Source organism: Mustela lutreola, chromosome 9, assembly GCF_030435805.1.
Source record: "Mustela lutreola isolate mMusLut2 chromosome 9, mMusLut2.pri, whole genome shotgun sequence".
Lineage (NCBI taxonomy): Eukaryota > Metazoa > Chordata > Mammalia > Carnivora > Mustelidae > Mustela > Mustela lutreola.
The window spans coordinates 13,715,960-13,729,920 of NC_081298.1; the positions used below are offsets into that span (position 1 = coordinate 13,715,960).

Below are 13,961 nucleotides of genomic sequence, written 5' to 3' on the forward strand. Positions count from 1 at the left end.
TCCTGTACAGTACTCATCGAACAGACTCTAGAAAGGGAAGAGATGACTTGAGACCCAAGGAACAACCCACTGATGAGTTTATTGGGTTTTCTTTTCGCCTACTGTATCTTTGACATGAAAGAAGCAGGCAACCGGAAATGCCAACAAGAGGCTCCAGAAAACCCTGACATAAGCCTGCACTCTACAGCAGAAGCACCAGGAAAAATCAGCCTAACGAGACCATTTTCAGACAAGCCTTCTCTACTCCAGCTGAACACCACAGAAGAAAACTGTGACCTTGCCCCCATCAGCAGAGGCTGAGTGGGGAGACTTGACTTCTATCCTCACCAGGCTGTCACAGTGTGTCCCAGCTTCCTTCCAGGGGTGATGATAGCGCAAGTGCTGGATAGGGCTGGGACTTCTGTCCTCCTAGGCTAATATGAGGATCCTTGTCTCCTGTCACCCCTTACCATGTTTGCTCTGCGAAAGGCTTTGTTGAAAGGATGAAAAGACAAACTATAGCCTGGGGGAAAATATTTGCAATCCACATCTTGTGTCTAGAATATAAAAATCACTCTCAAAACTCAACAGCGTAGAACAAACAGTCCAATTAGAAAGCGAGCAAACAGCAGGAAAAGATGATTCCGGAAGAGGATATGCAGATGGCAAATAAGCACATGAAAAACGTTCAACATCATCAGTCACCAGGAAAATAAATATTCAAGCCGCAGTGAGATACTGCTACACCTCTATCAGGATGGCTAAAATCAAAAATAGGGAGAACCCTAAATGCTGGCAAAGACGTGGAAAAATTGGATCACTTATTCGTTTTTAATGGAAATGTAAAACGTACAGACACTCTGGAGAACAGTTTGGCAGTTTCTTTAAAAACTAAGGATGCAACTACCCCATCTATCACTCAGCAGCTGTACTCCTGTGCTTTCACCCAGGAGGAAGCAATAAATAGATGCCTCCAGGCTCCTGCCTGCGGGTGACTCACCCACCCTGGAAGGAAGGAGGAACAAAATCAACAGCAAGGGCGACTCCCAGTGAGGGCTCGCTCAGTGCCAGGCGCTGTGCTGGGCATAAGTGCGCCATTCCAATGAAACTGCCCAACAGACCCCTGGTCTGGTAGAGCCCATCATCATCACCCCCACTTTGTGGATGAGTAAACTGAGGCTCCAAGGCCTTCGCTCAAGGCCAGAACGTCAAGGCTAGAAGGCGCAGAGTCAGGTGATTCTAACAATCGCAGACCCAGGTGATTCTAACAATCCTCCCATTGTCATTACACATCCTTCCCCGGGGCAAGTCAGGAGCAGCGAGGAAAGGTTCAGCGGGTGGCCGCGGGTTAAACCTAAGGACTGGAGTCCGTTCCTCGTTCTTGTGCCTGACGCTCCCTAACTCTCCCGGCCTTCTCCACCCCCGCCCCCCAATCCCGGGGGCGTAGGCACCACCCTTTTCCTCCCGGAGGAGCAAGGAGAGGGCGGGTTCCCGAGCGCAGTCCCCTCCCCGGACCCTCCCCCTGGCTTTAAGCCGGCGCGGGGAACCAGGCGCGGGCAGTCCCGGGCTGGCCCGCTCCGCCGGCCGATCGCGCAGATGGCAGCGCTGGCGACAGTGGCCAAGAAGGTGTGGAGCGCGCGGCGGCTGCTGGTGCTGCTGTTCGCGCCGCTCGCGCTGCTGCCGGTGGTCTTCGCCCTCCCGCCCAAGGTAACGCCTCCTCCTCCCGGGAGCCCCCCCCCCCCCCACCGTTCTGCCACCTGAAGGGCCGCGCTGAGAGCAGGACCCTCTCTTCCCCCGCCTCCAAAGCGGGAAGCTGCTGAGGTCCCAGACCGCCCCTCGACCCTCAACCTTCTCCCCTGCCCCCTGCCCCCTCTAACCCTTTCCCAGCGGCGTCTTGGAGCCCGGGATGTTCTCACTAGTCTTGGAGGGACTTTATCCTCTTTGATGAGCTCTAACCCTGCGCTGGGCGCTGCGGGCAACATTTCACTTGATAATCACAAGCAACGCGTAACGAACGCCCACCGGGGCAAGTCACAGAACTCTGAACTTCATTTCGCTTAAATGTGAAAATGGTGGAAACGGGACTGTCAGCCCATTGGGCTGTGGTAGATATTAAATGAGGCAATATATGCAAATCGTTTAGAACTAAGCTGTACACGGTTAGTGCCTACGACACACTGGCTGGACGACACACTGGCCGGTTTTATTCCAGGCCCTCGGTCTAATGGGAACAGCCACGGTTTGAGGAACCGTCACCAGGAGCCAGGCCGTGAAGCTTTGCCCTGTGGACATAATTTTATTCCATCCTTTCCAGGCTCCAGGATGGGGGAGGGGTGAGGGGGTGAAGGTTATTCATCTCATTTTCCAGAGAAGACAAGGGAGGCACAGAGAGATGAAGTGACTTGCCCAGAATCACACAGCAAGCAGCTGAGTAGGGATGCAGTTCCTGGCTTGTCGGAATCCAGAATTTGAGCAGTTTCTACACTCTCAAAGTAAATCCCTCGACCAAAGGCTGCAGATCGAGGTCAGGAGTGTCCTGGTGAAAGTCAACACCAAAGGGGGCTGGGAGAAGATGGTGTCACGGGTCCCTATTGGGTCCCTCACGGGTGCCCAGTCCACCTGGGGCATCATGGGAGGGCATAGGACAAGGCTTCCACCTCCAGGAAGTTGCTCTACTACTTATCAACATGATAGTCAATGTTCATAAAAAAGAAAAGCAGAGAGAGGGTTTAATGTAGCGGTATGTTATCCAGCACCCACCAGCAGAGACCAGGGGAACTGGGATCCAGAGAGGGCTGCCTGGAGGAAGGGTCCCTCGTTGGGCACAGGGAGTAAGAAGGTGATACCAGCTGGTGCCAAAGAGACCCAGGGCTAACGTACAAACAAGTTTTCTGGTGTGGAATGATCCAGGCTCTTAGACTTTTTTGACTTTGAAGAGAGAAACAAGAAATGCCAGAATAAGGGTAAGGTCACTTTTCAAAACCATCCCATCCCCAGCCGGGTGCTGACCTCAGGACCTTGGACCAACCTCCTTTCTTCTTTGGGTCTCACTTTCCTTGTCTGTGGTGTGGGCCATCATGGTGCTGGTGTTTGAGAATCGAGATGAAGGGTTGAGCGAGGGAGTTGCCTTATTTTGTGGAGCATCACGGGTGGAGGCTGGGTGAGTTTGTGAGGTCCTGGGTGGAGCAAGAAAAGACAGAACTTACTGCGTCTCTCTCCTCAGCAGGGCCCTTCTCAAGCTTCTCTCTGCTCACCCTCTAGCAAGATCTGCTAGATCAGGGACAGATCCAAGTGTTAGAGGGCCTGAAGCATGTAGTATTTGAGGGGTGCTTTTCAAGAAAAAGTACACAGATTTACAAATAGAAAATTTATTTCAGGGCTTGGGAGGGGCTCTGAAGCTTAAGTTTCGTTAGTGTTACTGTGAATCCACTTCCACCCGAAACCCAGCGGGCCCCGGAAACGTGCCTCAAGCTTTCTGCGATGGTGGTGAGCCTGATGAATAAGCGGTTTTACTGAATGCTTAACTCTTACTATGTGCCAGGCACCTTGTGAAGAACCTTGGCCTCATCCTGTATAATGTGCACAGAACCAGGGAGACAGCTGCCATGAGCCTCCCTACTGACCAGGGGAGGAAATGGATGTCAGGGAGGTTATGTGACTTGCCCAGGGTCACATAGCCGGTACGGAGTCAGGATGCAGGGATCCAACTTAGAATCATTGCACTTGATACTCTTTTCTTGGTTTTAACTAAGAACCTCTCCTGGTTCCCTGCAGATCCCCGTGCGGACCCTTTGTGTGGCCTTGGATGTCACTACCTTATTTAAGTGGCTGATGAGTGTGGGCTCCCTCAGGTCTGGCTTCTTGGGGGATTTTTTTTTTTTAAGATTTTATTTATTCATTTGACAAACAGGTCACAAGTAGGCAGAGAGAGAGGAGGAAGCAGGCTCCCCACTAAGCAGAGAGCCGGATGTGGGGCTTGATCCCAGGACCCTGGGATCATGACCCGAGCTGAAGGCAGAGACTTTAACCCACTGAGCCACCCAGGTGCCCCCTTGGGGGAATTTTTAAAAAAGATTTTATTTATTTATTTGACAGAGAGATCATAAGTAGGCAGAGAGGGAGCCTGATTCGGGGCTCGATCCCAGGACCCTGAGATCATGACCTGAGCCAAAGGCAGAGGCTTAACCACTGAGCCACCCAGGTGCCCCTTCTTGGGGGATCTTAAACCTCCCTCAGAAATCTCTATCAGCATACTCAAAGCCTCACCCTGTGTTTTATTTATACACAAATTATATATAGATATATAATTATTATATTCTCGGATATTAACAATGGACATGTTTCTAAATCTGATTTACGATATGAATCACGGCATCCTTAGAGAACATTGAACAGAAAACATTGCTGTTTTTATTGATCTGGGACATACATTTAAAGCAAGGAGTGGGTGTGCTCTGCAAATGAAGCTTCCAATTTTTTTGGTAATCTTAACCAGTATCAATCCTGTGATAACCTCCCAAACAAAGCCCGGTGAGCTAACAAAAATTTATGTTTGCCGTGCAAATGTAGCTTCAAGGCAGGTATCCTCAGTGTCCACTCCCACCCACAATATCAAATTGTCACTTCGAAGCCTCTCTCATACAGAAATTCTGGAACCACCGATTGAAGTTATTTCGTACGTATGGGTTCCCCAAAGCTTTCCAGGTGTCAGATCAGGAAAGACAATGGAGCTGCCTGGGCATTTGCCTTTTGTCCCTCACTGGGTCCTGGCTTTCCAGCTTGGTGATGTCTCTGATGTTCTAGGAATCTGTGTGATCAGCAGGGTTGGCCCTCGTGCACCTGTCCCCTGGCGACTGGTGAGCCAGTCTGTGGGGAGATCGGGGTTAATTCGAAGAGCAGATAGAAGTGGTGGAGGTGGGTGGAGGAGGACAATTCTTACATTATGTCCTCCTGGCTTGGAACAGAATGCTATCAGCAGAGATGAAAAGGAGTGGGATGTATTTCTAGAATGCAGTGATTGCAATTTCCAGTGCCACTGGAGATTCCAGCTCTTGCTACGAGGGTGCTGGACACCAGTAGGAAGTCCAGATGCTGCTGGAGGGATCATCTCCAAGTTTTCCAAGAATAGCCATCCTGGGAGATGGAAGTTAGGGGACTGGCCTTAGGCAGCTGGTAGAGATAGATGAGACTGTCAAAGCAGCTTGTAAATGAGCACCAGCTCCCTAACTGTTGGCAGGGAAGTCTTGCCCCCTTTCCCACCTTGCACCCACACCCACTGAAAGCAAATGTAACCAGACTGACCATGGGGCCAAGATGGGTACTTATAGATGACTCTAAGGATGCTTTGAAGAAGAGGGATTGGGGGGATAGTCTAGGTGGGAATGCTACAGGGTGTTGCACAGGCTGTGGACTGCACAAGGCGGCTTGAGTTGGGAAGAGGAGATTGAACCAAACTGCACGCCATCTGCCCAACTGTGTATCCTGTTGCAGTGCTGGATCTGCCTGAGAAAGAGCCCCTTTCCTGATTTGCTGCTAGCAGCAGACTGGTTCTGGGGTAGTGGATCTTTTAAGGGGACGGTAGTATACCTAGATGGTCAGAGGCCCACTTTTTTGCTTTTGCTTAATTCTTGGGTGGGTGGGATTTAGGTGGGTGATGAGGAAATTGATCATTTCATTCCTAGTTTTTAGTCTTTGGAATCAGAACTGGATTCTCATTTCACATACTTGCTCTGGGACCTTGGGTAAGGCATTTTACTTCTCTGATCTCCAGTTGCTTCACTGATAACATGACCACAAGATCATCTTTTTCCCTGGTTATCATTTGGGCCCTGTGAAATCATATATAGTGCCTGTGCCATAACTTCCTACTTTTAAATTCAGTGCCAAAGGTGTGCTTCACCTCTCTTGTGCTGTACCTGGGCGACGGAGACCCAGAGAAATCAAAGGATGGGTAGAGCATGGGCCATAGCACTGAGAAGGCCTGCATTTGGGTTTTGGCTCTGAAACTCTGAGATGGGCAGCTTTGCATTTCTGAGCCTTTGTTCCTTCATTTGTGAAGCGAGGACTCACACCTTTCCCAAGGGCTTTATGAGACTTAATTAGGAAAACATATGGAAATTGTCCTGTATGGTGCCAAACATAGTGCGAGTTTATAATAATAATAATAATTCCTGTTAAAAATTGTTTTCCCGGGCGCCCGGGTGGCTCAGTGGGTTGGGCCGCTGCCTTCAGCTCAGGTCATGATCTCGGGGTGCTGGGATCGAGTCCCGCATCAGGCTCTCTGCTCAGCAGGGAGCCTGCTTCCCTCTCTCTCTCTCCCCGCCTGCCTCTCTGTCTACTTGTGATTTCTCTCTGTCAAATAAATAAATAAAATCTTTAAAAAAAAAAAATTGTTTTCCCATTTAGCCTATGTTGTCTTACATGGTTTTCAAATTTTAGTTTATTTACTTTTCACATCAGCCTTAGGAAAAGGGAATAATGATTATCCCCATTAATACAGATGAGGAGAAAAAAGCACAGAGAAGTTAGGTAATGTTCCCGAAGTCACACAGCTACTAAACATTGTGTTGGTCACTTCTTCTTGTCCTGGGTTTTGGAAGACAGGGTGGCCAGCGTTCTTGGAGACCCTGAGTCTTCCCTTAAAAGGGGCATCCCAGAAACCCCCCCAGATCTAGCCTTGTAGATCGAGTACCTTCCTAGTGTTTTAAACGTGTATTATCTCATTGAACCCAAAGAGCTCAGACAGGGAACCCCTAAAATGGACTGCAGTCTGTTTAGTTTCCATCATCCAAATACTGCCCACAGCATTTTTACCAGATCCCCTTACTCTGCTCAATATTACTTAATTATATTCCTATCATGCCCTCCCCCCCTTTTTTTTTACATCATTACTGCCTTGCTACCCTCCCCTCCTTTTCAAAACACTTAAATACAATGACTTAATGAGAAAATTTAATACAAAGACCATGTATGAAAACCAGGATCACAAATGACTAATAGAAGAAAAGCAGCAATAAACAAATATCCAATGTTGGTTGATTCTGGCCACACACTGCTGCCTGCTTGAAGCCAAGGGCCTGAGGTCTTCCCTTTCTGTGTTGTCTAGGGAGGCAAATGCTCAAGAGAGGTGTAAAAGACAAGTTACTATCAAACTGAGGCTTTGATCTGGAAGGAATGAGGGGGAGGAAAGAACCCACAGTGTCTTCATGAAGCTCTCTGAAACGGTCCCCCGTCTGATAAAAAGGATTTATTCATAGACCTTTCCTTGTGGGATTTTGTGATCAAGAACAGGTTTATTGCAAATATTGGCAAAAGCTACGTCTTAGATGCACATAAATTTTGTTTCTTTTGCAGTCTATCCTTTACACATTTTCTTTTTTTCCCTGGAGGGATCTTTGAAGCTAGCTGTGGGGGTGGAAAGGAGAGTTGCTTGTGGTGTTTGGTGGAATGAGCTACATTGAAATGGCCAATCCTAAGCCTCAGTTTACTCATCTGGAGATTGGGTCTAATCCTACTGAAGTGCGTTCGTATGCCTAAGGCACTTTGCCAAGTGCTGTCCTGTAGTAAGCACTCAGTAAATGTCAGCTGCTACTATTGGAGCCTGTCACAGTGCTTAGAACTGGAGGCTCATTCTAGATCAACTTCCATGAAGAGGGAACCAAGGTCCAGAGAAGGAAGTGAGTTGCCTGAGGCATGAGGGAGTGGCAGAGTGGGCAGGAGAGCGCCTTCACCCCTCTATCTTTGTCCACCGATACCCCATTTCAGGCTTCCAGCCATCATGTTTTACCTAGTGATTTTTAATCCCTGAGCCTAACTTCTAGATAAAGGGTAAGGGAAATCCGAAGTCAAGCTCCCTTGCTTCTGCTCAGATCCCAGTTGGCCCTCATTGAAGATTATTAGCAGCGAATATTTATTGATCACTTACTGGGAGCTCTGCCCCCTTGCTCCCTCTGCTCTCATACTGACCTTGCCTCTTTCTTATGTATCTCAAATTTGCTCTCACCCCAGGATCTTTGCACTTGCTGTTCCCTCTGTCTGAACTGCTGTTTCCCCAGATATCTGCCAGGCTTGCTTTCTCACTTCATTCATCAATGCTTAAAGACCACCGTCCTCAAAGGCCTCCCTGACCACCCTATCTAACAGAGAGGTAAAAAAAATCTTTTACACTCTGTTCCCTTCCCTGCTTTACCTTTTGTCATGGTCTTTATCACTATCTGGCAGGTCAGGGTAAGCAGTCATAGGGTTGGCTGGTGCAAATAATTTCCATGAGCTCTAGGACAGAGGCTGTCCCTAGGTGTCTGGTACCTGGCTCTCAGTGATTGAGGCAGGAGGATGGATTGTGGCCTGGAGTGAAAGAGCCCAACAAAAGAGGTGGTTGGGGGTGTGGGCTCTGGATTGGTGGTTTACATTGGAAAAATACCTTGAGTTGTTTACTATCTCTAGGAACTAGCTAGCCCTGGTAGCGGCTGACCTTCCAGAGTTATCAAGGTCCCAGGATGTCAGAGCATCAAATTCAGTAATTAGAACACACGCTTGATTCGGTCTTCCATATTCTTCTCTCACCGTGATCGAGCCTCACAGGTCTTCTTTTGGTCCTTCAAGTCTACCAACCTTCTTCCGGCCTCAGGGCCTTTGCATTTGCTGTTCTCTCTGCCTGGGCTGCTCTTGCTGCTGATCTTCCACAGCTGGATCCTTCTGGTCATTGAAGTCTTAGCCCTAATTGTACCTCTTCTGAGGAGTCCTCCCTGACTACCCTTTCTTAAGAATACTTGTCCTCCTTACCCCACCAAATACTCTCTAAACCAGCCTCCTGTTTTATTTCCTTCATGGAATTCATCCCAATCTGAAATGGCCATTATTTGTTCACTGTCTGCCTCCCCAAGTAGGCAGTGGGCAATGTCGGGGCATCGCTTGCTCCCCACAGCCTCCTCCCTTCCTGTGCCTAGGACAGCGTCTGACACGTGATTGGTACTCAGTAAACAAGTGAGTGAATAAATTTGGACTTGAACTCGGCTGGCCCTGATTTAGAAGACACGCGCTTTCAAAAGCCCAGACTGCTTCCCCGTTGTGGAAGGTTTGAGCTGGAATCGTACTTCCAGCTCCCTCTTTTCCAGTTGGGAGGACTGAGGCCCAGAGAGGGCCTGGAGAGACTTCCCCAGACTCTCCCAGCCAGACGGTCCCAGAACCTTCATCTGTGCCCCTACATGCTCTCTGGCCAGGTCTGACCCATTGCCCACACAGGCCCCTTGGCCTCGGCGCCGCTCCTCTGAGGCCCAGCCAACTTTCCGCTTGCCTGGAGCTCCTGCCAGGTGTGTAAACAGGCCGATGTGATTCCTGGTGATGCAGCAGGGAGCGAGATCGTTTCCTGACCAGACTCAACAGGACAGCGCCCTCTGGCCCTCTGGACCGATGAGCAGGATTCCCACCCCCCCCCCCCCCCGCCCTGGCCAGACCTTGAACACACAAAGTCAGCACCTTAGCAAAGCCAGACCTGGCTGGGGCCTGGAACGAGTTGCACACATGCTCCCGAGCCCCACTCTCCAGCTGAGATGCATTGGAGAAGAGACACACAAGGCCACAGCTCAAAGCACATCCTGGCAAGTCACTTCCCTCCCCTGAGCCTTGATTTTCTCACCTGCAAAGTGGGCATCCTGAAACCTATCTGCTGGGAAGACTTGAAAGGGTCTGACTCATGGGAGATGCTCGATCAAGGAGCCTGGCTGTTGCTCTTATCTGCATACTGGGGGTACAAGGCTCTTGGCTCTGCTACTTGTCCCTGAAATTTACAGGTGAGGGGCAACCAGTGGGGAGGAGCCTGTGTTGTTGGGTGGAGGGAAGCACTGATACATGGGACAGAACAGCGATCCCCAGCTGATAAAGAAGTAGGAAAAGGCCCGAGGGGGCCACAGGCCCAGCGTCTGTCTTGTCCCTCTGTCCCTTTTGCTCCACTCTCCTGCGTGGGTCCTTACAAGCAGTCAGGGGCAAGATGGGGATTTGATTTCAAGCATATTAAGCTGTCTTACGGGAATGTGCTGGAGTCCCTGGGAGGCTGTAGGAAGTGAATTCAAGATTGTTGATGTCCTGGGCCACATGCCTTATTCATGCCCTCTTCTCTGCTCCCCGAGAGGCTCCTAAGAGCCATAGCCAACACCTCCCAGTGCGTATGATGTGCCAGGCACCATTCAAAGCACTCAGGCTTGCTAGCTCATTTTGCTCATCATGGCTCTGCGGGGCAGGTGCTGTTATTGTCCACATTCACAGATGGGAACACTGAGGCACAGAATGGTTTAGTCACTTGTCCGAATGCCCAAGGCTTGGAAGGGGCAGAGCTGGGATTCAGACCCTGGCGTTCTAGCTCTGGAGTCTGTGTTCTTAGCCACAGCGTGTGATGCAGGGGTGATAGATCTGTTCTATAGATGGAAAGGTCCAGGCTGGGAAGGGAAGCCACTTGCCCAGCACCTCAAGGTCATTGAATGAGTAGTGGGGCTGGCATTTGACCCTTGGTCTGCCTTATTGAAGGCGCACACTCCTTCATGGTTCAGTGGAGGTGAAGGGGGAAGGAAGTGATGAGGTTGGGTATTGTCAGAGGCATCAGGAAAACCTGCCTAAAAGAGAGATAATGTCATCCTGACCCGAGTAGGAGTTTGGAAATCTCAGGGAGCTCGCTGAAGACAGGAACTAATGTGGGTGGTCAAGCATGATAGATGGGAGCTGGGTTTTGGCTGTCTGGGTTCAAATCCTGGCTTTTTAATATGCTGTGTCATCTTAGGCCAGTTACTTAACCTCTCTGTGCCTCTGTTTTCTCATCTATAAACAGATGTGCTAATAACCGATGATATTGGTAAAGGTCTTGATGTTGCCTAACTTCAGGGACAGATCACCTACTATGTTCTAGGCTCTGGGAAATGCTTTAAATCAGTGATTTTCGAGCATTTTGCTCCCCAGGAGACAATTGGCAAAGTCTGGACACATTACTGGTTGTCACGGGGCAATGGAGGTGGTGGGTGGAGGCCAAGGGTACTGCAAAGCACCCTACCGTGCAGGGGACAGTCCCCCACGACAAAGACCTCAGGCCCCAAATGGTGGCTGTGCGGAGTTCCAGAAGCCTGCCTTGAACGAGTTCGATGTTTTGATCTCCCAACCAGCCTGGGAGGCAGGCACAGTCAAATCCGGTTTTCTGCCAGGGAAACAAACGGTCCATAAGAGGAGGTGTTTGCCTGTGGCCCAGGGCCTGGCTGGAGGGGCCCTCACGGGCTGGGGGGATTCGGAAATGGAGGGCCTGTCAGTCAAGACAGAATACCTGGTCACCCAGCCTGGCTCAGAGGGCGGCTCCTGGCTGCCCTGGGTGGAGCTGACCCTTTGTCCCCTCGGCCCTGGGGCTTGCAGCAGGCGACACCTTTCCCTTGGTTGGGAGAAACAAGAGAAGTCCTTGTTTGCTGCCACCCACAGCCCCGATTGTCCCCATGTCCCCATAAGTTCACAGGCTGCCTGCACCTTTCTCTCCTGCTCTCCCCCGCAGCTGGCTCCGGAGGCCTGGGTGGGCAGGGGAGAGTGAAGGAACATTCTGCCTGCCCCTCGCTCTCTGCGACCCCTTTTCTGTGAAGGGCTGGAACTTGGCAAAACTCCGTGGTGCCCAAGCGGGGTATTTGCCAGCAGAACCCAAACCTAGACTTGAAGGCAGTTTGCTGGGAAATGAGTCTGAGGGGCGCTGGTGTCTGGGACGAGAACATGGGGTGTCTAGGCCCAGGGAGCCTGGCAGAGGCCTGGTGCGGCACCTGGCTCACGGGGCATCTCCCCACTCTTGTTGGGGGCTGGGGACTGAGACCTTTCTGAGAGTGCCTTCTCACCCCTGCTAAACCCACCTGTGTCCTCAGCCTGGGAGGCCTGGCTCCATTTCCTGCTCCCGGCCTTTGGCCTCCAGACCTTGGCTTTCTGCTTCTGGAAAAGTGGTCGGTCCAGAATCCCTGGGCTGTTGTGCCCCTCCCCGAATCATTTTCTGAATTAGGAGGGAGCATCGTGAGAGTGGGAACGCAGACACCAGACTTCCTGGACTCATCTTGCTCTCCCCCTCTTCCTGGCTGTGTGATCTTGGGCAAGTGACTTAGCCTCTCTGTGCCTCAGTTCCTCCGTAAAATGAGGACACTGATCGGACCTTCCTCATAAGGGTCTTGTGAAGATCGGCTCGTACCTTAAGCTGTGCCTGGAACATAAAAGGTGCTAGGGAAATGGTTGCTATTAGTGTTATTTTATTATAAGTAGTAGTAATATTTGCATTACAAATGAGCCTGCGGATCCAGGGGTCTGGAAATGCTTTACGGAGGATGAGGCTTGCTCCTGGGTCCTCTTGATCTTCTCCCCACTCACTATGTGGGTTTTCGGGTCTTCTGAGCCTGTTTCCTCCCTTATAGAACAGAATAAGCTCTTCTCCTAGGGGCTGCTGAGAAGATTAAATGAGATAATGCTTATCAGAGAAAGACCCCTTATTCTTGGCCCGAAGCCTGGAACCCCAGAGGCCTGAGAAGGGAGAGATGTGAGCAGCAGACGGTTGGAAGGGGCTTGGAAACCTCCCAGGTCAGCCTCAGCAGCAGGGGCCAGCTTCCCCCAACATGTGTCACAGGGGCTCGCAGGATGTCCAGAGCAGGGCCAGCAGGATCAGAGTGCGGGTGAGGTGATGGGAACCAGTCGAGAATGGAACATGGGAGAGGCAGGGAAGACTCCCAGTGCCTGAGGGAGATTAGGCAGAGCAGTGGGTGCACAGGATATGGCCTCAGCTGACCTAGGGTAGATGCCAGCCTGGCCAAGAACTTGCTCCGTGAGTGGGAGCAGAGCGTGTGCCCGACTCAGTTTCCTCAGTCTGATGGGTCTGCCTACCTCAGGGGGCCGTGGTCAGGAGCCAAGGAAGCCAAGGGCTTTATAAACAGTAAAGTGCCCTTCAGATAGCGAAGTACAAGTAGGGACCCTGACCATCTTGTTCGTTCACCAATGTATCTTCTGACACCTGGCACACAGTAGGTGCTTCATAAATATGTCCAGAATGAATGTGGAATAAAAACGGCTATTTCCTGTGTGCCAGGTGCTGTCCGCAAGTGATTAGTACATTCAGTCCGAAACTATTAACTGAGCACCTACTCAACGCCAGCTACTATTCCAAAGATATATGGCAGTGAACCAAATAGTCACAAATCCTTATACTTATGGAACTGATATTCTAGAGAGGGAGACATTGGAAAAAACAAAAACAAAAACAGAACCCAACAGATAAACAAGTGAGGCCTATGGCAAATGATGATGGGAATAAAAGGGAAGGGGAGTGGGGAGCTGATAATGGAGGTAGTGCAACTGTAGCGTCAGGAGGTTTCATTGAGGAGGGAACACTTGAACAAATTCCTAAAGGAGAAGATAGCTGATCAAAGCTGAGCACATATAAAAGAAGAGCAAGGGAAGAGCAGGTGCAAAGGTACTGAGGTAGGTGAGTGGCAAGTGTTCATCAAATGATCTTCCCAGGGCCTTAAGACAACCCTTCCCAGGAGACAAACCGCTGGCCCCCGAATCATGGAGAAACTAAGTTCAAGGGCCTAGCTGGGATTTAGAGTCACACCCTCTCCCCAGTGCCTTTAAGGCCTGATTTCTCATTCAGCCAGAGAAAGGGCTCCTGTTGGCACAGGCCCCAAAAGACATGGGAGGGGCTCTGAGGAGCAGGAGGAGGTAGAGAAGCCCTGAGGGGGGCTTTAGGTGTACCCCTGCCCCATGTTGGGAACTGAAGGGCCCTCTGGACAGATGGGGAGACTGAGGCCTGGGGAAGAAAAGGTCCTGTCCTGGGTTACACAGTGGGGAGTGGGTGGCTCTCTCTTTTCAGAACAACGTGTTCTGTCCTCCTTGGGCTGAGTCAGTCCGCTGGGGCCTCATGGGTCCAGCGGGGCTTGCACCCACCCCACCCGCCTGTCCTGGCTCATGAATGATTAGTGAGGCTTGGACAGCCGTAA

General features: G+C 50.7%; 1 protein-coding gene across 4 annotated transcripts in view; it reads left to right on the plus strand.

The window, feature by feature from the left end:
- Positions 1-1,505: 1,505 nt before the first annotated feature.
- The window catches only part of SLC13A3 (solute carrier family 13 member 3), a 69,905-nt gene continuing 57,449 nt past the window's right edge, over positions 1,506-13,961 (plus strand). For 2 of the 4 annotated variants that reach the window (XM_059132955.1, XM_059132956.1), the window contains exon 1: positions 1,506-1,686. In XM_059132955.1, coding sequence (XP_058988938.1) covers positions 1,576-1,686 — 111 coding nt within the window. In that variant the 5' untranslated portion in view covers positions 1,506-1,575. Of the gene's footprint in view, positions 1,687-9,505; positions 9,768-13,961 lie in introns of those variants that run through there. The other 2 variants (XM_059132957.1, XM_059132958.1) reach the window with 2 other exon arrangements.